This window comes from Sceloporus undulatus, chromosome 2 (genome assembly GCF_019175285.1).
Source record: "Sceloporus undulatus isolate JIND9_A2432 ecotype Alabama chromosome 2, SceUnd_v1.1, whole genome shotgun sequence".
Lineage (NCBI taxonomy): Eukaryota > Metazoa > Chordata > Lepidosauria > Squamata > Phrynosomatidae > Sceloporus > Sceloporus undulatus.
Window position 1 is genome coordinate 91,409,960 of NC_056523.1, and position 8,650 is coordinate 91,418,609.

Genomic DNA, 8,650 nt, shown 5'->3' on the forward strand with positions numbered 1-8,650 from the left:
TCTATCTATCTATCTATCTATCTATCTATCTATCTATCTATCTATCTATCTAGAGAGATTTTGTGGAAGGGCTATGTAGACCCTCTTCAGTACTAGAGTCTACAATATGTGTATAAAATTGAAGAGTTCTCTGTCACTGAAGATAGTACACTTAATTTACCTCAAAACCACTAGGGGTTCAGTTTTGTAGTCTGGATTGTAGTTTTAGAAGCCCTTGGGTGGAGTGGTTTTGACTTCAGAACTCCCAGCAGTCTTGGTGTGGGTTTATTAAGGAAGGAAAGCATATTCATGATTATTCCTTCCCAAGACAAAAAAGAAGGGTTTTATTCCTGACATTTGGAAACCCGCACGGTGAAGAATAATAGACTAACAAGAATTTTGCATAATTTTCTTCTGATATTTGACTAACTGAAGTATTGTGCAGGAATAATTTTGCAGAGAAACATACATGGTTTTGCACAAGAAATAGTTTTCTGCACATTAGGAAGGGTTTCTTGGGCAAAAATCACTTTTTCACATGCAAGGAACCTGTTTATTTTTTGTGTACAGAAAATGGATTGGTGGTGGTGGGGAGTTGCACAAAAAAACCCAAAACACATGCTTTTCTCCACAGAATAGCTCTTTCAGCACCTCTGGATGTTCACATACATGGCAAATACTGTGGAGACAGGATGAAAATTATTGTGAGGAGGAAACAGAGAATTTAAAACTCTAGTTTTCTTCTGGTGTATTCTTAAAAAATGGCACCTATTTGGCTGTGGAGTAATAAGGGGCAGACTGTCACAACATAAAGCACATGGTAGGAGCTGAAATTCATTTTAATATCCAGCACACCAAACACCATTTTTTCTTGTTAAGCACAGCACAGCACCTGGCCAGAGAAAGCTTCACATGGATGCTTTCCCACATACTGTACTCCATATCCTACCTTCCTCTGTTCATTCATGCAGTTATGCTGCCAAGTACATCCATGCAACCGTCCTAAGACCTCCTGAGCCACCAAAATAAAATAGTTTAGATGGGACCTTTGTAGTGATCCATTCTCTCAAGATATAACGAAATGCCAAATTTCCACTGGCATTATCTGCATGGAAGAGCCAAAAAAGCAAAGGAACCTCACAGATTTCATCCTCAGGGCACTTTCAGTTAAAGAGGAAATAATGAAGAACCACAATACTCTCTCCAGGCTATGCACCACAAGTGAAGGGAAGGGGGCGGGGAGAAGTTCAAAGCCAATGGTGGCCACTCCTTAAGGAAAGGATTTTCATGACCAGAGAACAGATTATCTCCCAGCCTTGGTTCATTCAAAGAGGTGGACTTATATCCATGATAGCTTGTGAGAAAATGAAAACCAGCTACTCACACTTCTTTTCTTTCTTTTTATCACCCTTCCTTCCTCCTTTTTTTACTGTGTGAGTCATAGTGAGTTTATCCTAGAAAGAGGGATTGTACACTTCTTACATGTGGTTCTGTTTCCAGAAGGCTGGACAATCAGCAATCCCAGGAAAGCAGGAAATCCTCTCTGCATCTGACAAATGTGTTTGTGCAGTCAGCACTGACTAAATTCAATAAGATCATTTGACTGAAAAACTAGCAAGTTGATCACATTGCCTGTGCAGGTAACAAGTCTGGAGAGAACATAAGGCCTCTTTTCAGGCAAATGAAATGAAAACTATACACTAGGGATGGGCACCATGTGGCCCTTAAGGCTATTTTAGTGGTCCCTACTATATGCTGCTGTTAAAACCATGTTGCTCAAGTTGGTAGCCTGGTGCAACCTCCTGTGTATTCTTCCTCATCTTGTTTCCTTCCTGTCTTCCTCTAGGCCCTAAAATCCTGCATCAGAAGGAACAACTTCCATGGCTGCCAAATTTGTGTGGCAACTGAAATTCAATGAAAGTATGGTCCCCAGTGGGTTCTAGGCAGTCCAGTGCAATTTATTGTATATATTCATGTATAAATCTAGAAAAAAGTATGTGGTTGCTACTCTACTTGTTGCATTTTATAAATGTTACAAGCCATTTTGAGGGCTGAAGTTGAAAGACAGGATATAAATCTACTAAATAAATAAACACTTCTACACAAAATGTGTATTCCCCACCACCATTGACTCTTTGTGGAAAGCGATTAATACCATCTGGGTTTCTGGTAGAAAGGTTTGTGGATGTTTTAAAAGTAACACCTCTGAAATTTTGAGTTCTGACCCTCCAGACAGATGACTCCTGCTGACTGCTACTCTAAGTCAATCTGGAAGCTTTCATGTAAGAAATAAACTTTCTGGCAGCTGCTGTCCAACCAGCAGTAACTGGCCAGAAAGTGCACTATTCAATGTCATAGTGTGCTTTACTGGGTTAGGAGTGCAGCCAGGCAGGCAATGAGACTGTAAGGCTGATGTTCTGCTTGGCTTGCAGCCTGCACTAAACCTCTTGGAAAGCTGATATCTGGCATATTAAAATTTGCAGTGCTGAAAACATATTTAATTATTCTGACCTGAAAGAAAGTACTGCATTACCCAAAATAAAAAGGCGCACTTCTTAATTCTTTGACCTTTGATTATGATGATGATGATGATGATGATGATGATGATGATGATGATGATTATAGTAATTTATAGCCCGCCTTTCCGTGAGGATCAAGACGGGTAACAACAGTTCAATACAATTATATAAAACATTCCTTCATTCCCCCCAACCCTCCATCCCTCCCCCCCAACACATCTAAAAACTAAAATACAGTTCTACAATCCAAATAACATTCATTAAAATCAATTAAAATAGCAATGACAATAGTTATAAGATAGAATGAAGTGGAGAGGGCTTAATTGGATGAGCAGGAGGTCTTAGATTAGATTAGGTGATGATTTTCATTGTTACTTGTGCTATTGTTATTTCACCACTTGTGGGAGCACTTCTTCTGAAATCTTGCTAAATATATCATCTAGTTTAACTGTATGTAATTGCAAATCATGATTTACTCTCTGCCTTCCTCTCTTTCTTACTAGGTACCAAATCCATACAGGTCTTCAGCACTCCATCATCCGTCCCCGCCAGCCCAACTGCCTGCCTTTCGACCAGGTCACGCTTCCCCAAAAGCTACAGGAAGCTGGCTACTCCACACACATGGTAGGCAAGTGGCACTTAGGCTTCTATCGAAAAGAATGTCTCCCCACCCGTAGGGGATTTGACACCTTCTTGGGCTCACTGACAGGCAATGTGGATTATTATACCTATGACAACTGCGATGGGCCTGGAGTGTGTGGCTATGACCTTCATGATGGGGAAAATGTGGCCTGGGAGCAGAGTGGCAAATATTCCACCTTCCTTTACGCTCAGCGTGTCAACAAAATCCTAGCCACCCACAACCCTAAGGAACCAATATTTATCTATGTAGCATTCCAAGCTGTGCATACACCATTACAGTCCCCGAAAGAGTACATCTATCGATACCGCTCTATGGGTAATGTGGCGCGACGCAAATATGCAGCCATGGTCACATGCATGGATGAAGCTGTGAAGAACATCACCTGGGCACTGAAGAAATATGGTTACTATGACAATAGTGTAATCGTGTTCTCCACAGACAATGGGGGGCAGACATTCTCTGGGGGGAGCAATTGGCCTCTGCGAGGCCGCAAAGGGACCTACTGGGAAGGAGGTGTCCGTGGCATTGGGTTTGTCCACAGCCCACTGATTAAACGCAAACGGAGAATTAGCAGGGCACTAATTCACATAACAGACTGGTACCCAACTTTAGTGAACCTGGCTCGGGGCAATGTTTCTGAAGCAGATGGTTTGGATGGCTACAATGTATGGCCAGCAATCAGTGAAGGCAAAGAGTCTCCACGGACTGAAATCCTGCATAACATTGATCCACTTTATAACCACGCCAAATACGGCTCTTTAGAAAGTGGCTTTGGCATATGGAACACAGCTGTCCAGGCCTCTGTACGGGTTGGAGACTGGAAGCTCTTGACTGGAGACCCTGGTTACAGTGACTGGATCCCACCACAGACCCTGGCCACCTTCCCTGGGAGCTGGTGGAACCTGGAGCGCATGACAGGTGGCATGCGCAAGTCTGTCTGGCTCTTCAACATCACTGCTGACCCCTACGAGCGCTATGACCTGTCAGAGCAGCGGCCTGATGTCGTTCAGGCTCTCCTCCTCAGACTGGTCCGCTACAATCAGACAGCTATTCCAGTCAGATATCCAGCAGAAAATCCTCGAGCCCACCCAGACTTCAATGGTGGGGCCTGGGGACCATGGGCGACAAATGAGGAAGAAGTGTGGGAGGCAGGGCATGGGAAGCTCAAAAATAAGAAGCGGAAGAAGAAATGCAAGATCTGCAAGCTGCGTTCTTTCTTCCGGAAACTGAACACCCGGCTGATGTCAAACCGCATCTGAGTGGTGTGTGTGTGTATGTATTTGTGTTGCCAAACGCAACCTTGAAGGTGCAGTTTATCATAGCCACCCAGTATTACAGGAACATGGGCAGCTGCCTTTTACTGAGTCAGACTCTTGGGCTGTTTGGCCCAGGACTGCTGACATTGACTGGCAGCAGCTTGGGGTGGGTGAGTAGTTCAGGCAGGAGTTTTTGCTGTCCTACCTCAAAACGTTAAAGATGGATTCTGGGACTTCCTGCGCACAAAAGATGTGCTCATGGGGAGGGAAAGGAACATAGCCTCAGTAGCCCAGTTTCATTCTTCCCATCTCCATCAGCATCCAGTGCTCAAAGGAGAGTGGGATAGTATCAGGTGGACAGAACTGAGTTTATTCCAGTTCTTGGTTTTTCATCCCACTTCCCTGCCCATCCTCCTCCTTTAAGCACAGCCCACACCAATGATCATCTGTATTCGGAAACAACACAATACCTGTTATTTTTGGCCTCTGAGTGTCTGCTGGGCAGATTGTAGAGACAGCCCCTTGCTATTGGTTCTTTATTGCAATATGTAAGCAGTCAGCGAGGCGATTAACGCACCCTTGTCTGTTATGGTGAGATGCAGTGCAGAGAAAGTATCCTCGGCAGGCAAATCAGGAATGACAAGAGGGAAGCGCTTAATTGGAACAGCTTATCTTCTAATAAGAGATCAAACCAATAGCACCCCAAGTACTAAAGGTGTTCAGATATGTCTTCTGAGGAAGAGGAGTTGCTTTGTGGTTGCTCTTGCCTCATCAAACTGACCATAAATAAGCTTCAGTTATGTAACGTTTTTACTCTGGAGAAAAATATTGGTGGGTTCTGCTTTGCCTTAAGGCTGCAGTTTCCACCTCTTGGTAACTGCACGTGGGTGGTGGTACAGAAACACTCAGGATGGTTATTTTTATCTGAAATAGAATCCTGATCTTGAACAGTGTGAACATTTCATCCTAAATATACATAATGCCAAACAACTTGTGAAGGTGGGCAGGGACATGAGTAAAAGGTCTGCAAGTATTGCCTGGGTAACATGAGCAGACTCAAGTTTTGGGGACTGAGCAATGTTTACATACCTGTTTATGGACCTGTAGCAGCAGAGGATTGGCAGCTTCCATATTATGTTAGTGGGGTGGTGAATCCAGTCTGTGTTTTAGAACTTATTTGAGCTATCCAAGAGCTGAAGCCTGTCCTCAAATTAGGTTCAGCACCTTGGATACCTTCTTTAAAGTTCAGACTAGGTCCCAGAGCGGATTCAGCACTCCAATTGACATGGGTGCTACCATTCACCCCTGACAGGTAGTGAGAAACAATTACGCATCTATTTAGCCACTGAAATACGCACAATGACTCACATTGGACATGAAAGGAAGCTGCTGCTCTTATGGAGCTTTCTCCACCATATGGGTGCTCTTTCACTGCAGTCGCAGGCAGGCTGTAGGTATCCCTTATGGCCTTATATTTCAGTTCAAGGACATAGGAGAGTTAGCACAAGTTGCTTCCATACAAGGATTTGTGTTTCAAAACATATCATGGGAATGGTGCATACATATGATTAGGTCAGAAATAGTTAAACGGAGCCCTACTGTTGCTACACTCTGGCAGCAGTTGCTTCCAGGATTTGTTCACGCAGTGAATAATTTGTGGAATTAATTGATACAAAGGTGGTGATGACTACTAGCTTAGTAGTACTAGCTTTGGAAGAAGATTAGGCAAATTCAAATAGATCAGTCTGCTAATAGCTGTTAGTCATGACAGCAAAACAAAACCATATTCAAAAGCAGAGTGCCAAGTGTTGGGTGACAAATAGGGAATGGCCAACATGGGCTGTGTGTGGCAACATTGGACAGGCAATGTGGAGGATGTGTGGTACAAGAAGGGCCAGCATTTTGGTGATCCCACATTTCATAAATGTCAACATTTTTCCCGATTCAAAGATCTTGTAATCATTTGAATGGGATTCAACAAACCCTAGAAAAACTAGGCATCTCTTTGATGGACTGAAATGCAGGCATGTTAACATATGCAGAGGGCAGCTGCACAAGGGACAGTCTGGACCATCACATGGTGCTGAATCAACTTACTTGCTTTCTTAATTTCCCACTGAGTATCTCTTGGCTTTAATAGCAAGAGGGTGACATCTGTTATCTGAAGAAAGTCATTGGGAATATTCTGGCAATGTGAGAATGTCCGCCCCCTCAACTTGGCTTTCATTAAATTGTAAGCCCTTTTAAAGTGGTTATCTCTTTGTTTGCACCCCTGATGCTGGTGGACCATAAAGAGAGAGGGTAAATTTCTTCAAAGGCTGTTTCCAATCTGATATATGTTTACATTAACACAATGCATTTCATATCCCCCCCAGGTTTTATTTGGTGCACTATGTGTAGGCGAAAGCCCTGCTGTGAATTTTGAAAAAAAAAATACATATATAGTTATTTTTGTCATTGGAAAATGAGCCCTGTTAGGACTTGTTAGCTCTTGGATGAGCTGTGTGAGGGCCTTTTTCTTTCCTTTTCTTAAAATGAGGTAACATTCATTTAAAATCTGTCACTGGAAGTTGTGACAGTTGGTGAAATTTATACTGTATTCTTTTTGGTGGTGCTTTTGAGATCTGAATGTGCATTGCAGCAAAATACAAATTTTCAGTGTTACTTCTGTTTTTATCACATTAACAACTTCTTGTTTCCTTGGGCATGGGGGAGGGGGGCAGATGCAACCCCGAGAGAGGTGAGAAATAATAAAAGGAATATGTGATGCAATAGGTGGTTGTTCCCTTGAAATAGCTAACAATATAAAGTTCTACTTTCTTTTGAGGGCTTTCTAAACAAATGTACAGTACATCAATAATACAGATTCAGAAGGGGCAAGGAGTGAATACAACTGATTATTTATCAGGTGGTGACTTCCCATAGGATGCTATAGCTAGTGTGGTGAATCTTGATTGTCTACCTAATACATGCACTGGTTGTACAGGCTGTAGGACTTTGGGAGTTGCCATCTAGAAAAATGGTGTTTCCAAGCTGGGCATAGGCACCCAAGCAGAAATCAAGGAAACAGGAATGATAGGTGGTAACATGCACCTGGTTTTTACTGCAACATATAGACAAATATCTACTTGGTAAATGGTCACATATACGCGCAAAGACTGTGCACTTAAACCAGCCTTCCCTGGCTTGGTTCTCACCAGAAGTGCTGGACGGCAAATCTTCCATTCCTATATTGGAGTTGCAGTCCCACATCTCTGAAAGGGACCGGATTAAAGTGACCTTTAGTGCAAAACTCAGATGGCATCACGGCAGAGCCAACATGACACTTTTGGCCCAACAAGTGAATGCATATTCCCCTTTCTGTCATCTCACAGGTCCAAAACATTGCAGAAATAATCCAGTTTGAGACCATTTAACTGCCATGGCTCAGTGTTAGGGAATTCTGGGGACTGTAGACATTTAGCTTTCTCAGAGAGCTCTGGTGCCACAATAAATTACATTTCCCATGATTCCCTAGCACTGAGCCAGGGCAGTTAAAGCAGTCTCAGATTGGATTATTTCTGCAGTGTGTTTTGGACCACAGTGCAAGCCTTCTGTTCTCTCCCATCCCATCTTTTCCTGTGCTCGTATCAAGTCACCAATGAACTGCCTCTTCAACATCCTTTCTGTTCTCAGTACGGGACTAAACCATCAGCTACATTTATTTGCTAGACCACTCCCCTCATACCGCCAGGTGTAATACCATCCCTCTGCTCTATCTGGGTCTTAAAATCTGGTTGTCTCTTTTCTCCACCATCCCCACCGCAAACCCATATTCATTTTGGACTGTGATACTAAACATACTAAGTCCTATTTCTGACTGAGCTACATTGGATTTTCATGCTGATAAACCTCTTTAGGAATGCCCTGCAGGATTTCAACATAGAGGAAAGACAAGCCTGGTCTATTGGATTCAGCTCTTAATTGTGTTGTAGGACCCTTATGCTCTTATAAAAAAAAAGTCTCCAGAATTGTTTTAACTTTCAAAAGTGATGTTTAAAACTCATATCATATCATCTGCTCTGACACTCTAAAGGTTGTTTGCTCCCATCTTTTACCCAAACTAATGATTGCAACTGCAGCTGTAGCCAGATTTGTTAAGGAAGTAAAAATAACAGCCATTTCCCTTAATTGTGTTAAGTAAGTGTAAACACTTTCCTGACTCACCCAGTAATGATCTTTGCCATTCTTTGGCTTCTCCAAGATCAAACTCA

At 42.7% G+C, this 8,650-nt stretch overlaps 1 protein-coding gene across 1 annotated transcript in view; it reads left to right on the forward strand.

The window, feature by feature from the left end:
• Positions 1 to 7,727, forward strand: part of ARSI (arylsulfatase family member I) — a 14,322-nt gene extending 6,595 nt beyond the window's left edge. Inside the window, exon 2 of the mRNA XM_042455408.1 lies at positions 3,002 to 7,727. Coding sequence (XP_042311342.1) covers positions 3,002 to 4,400 — 1,399 coding nt within the window. The 3' untranslated portion in view covers positions 4,401 to 7,727. The remainder of the gene's footprint in view (positions 1 to 3,001) is intronic.
• The last annotated feature ends 923 nt before the right edge of the window (positions 7,728 to 8,650 follow it).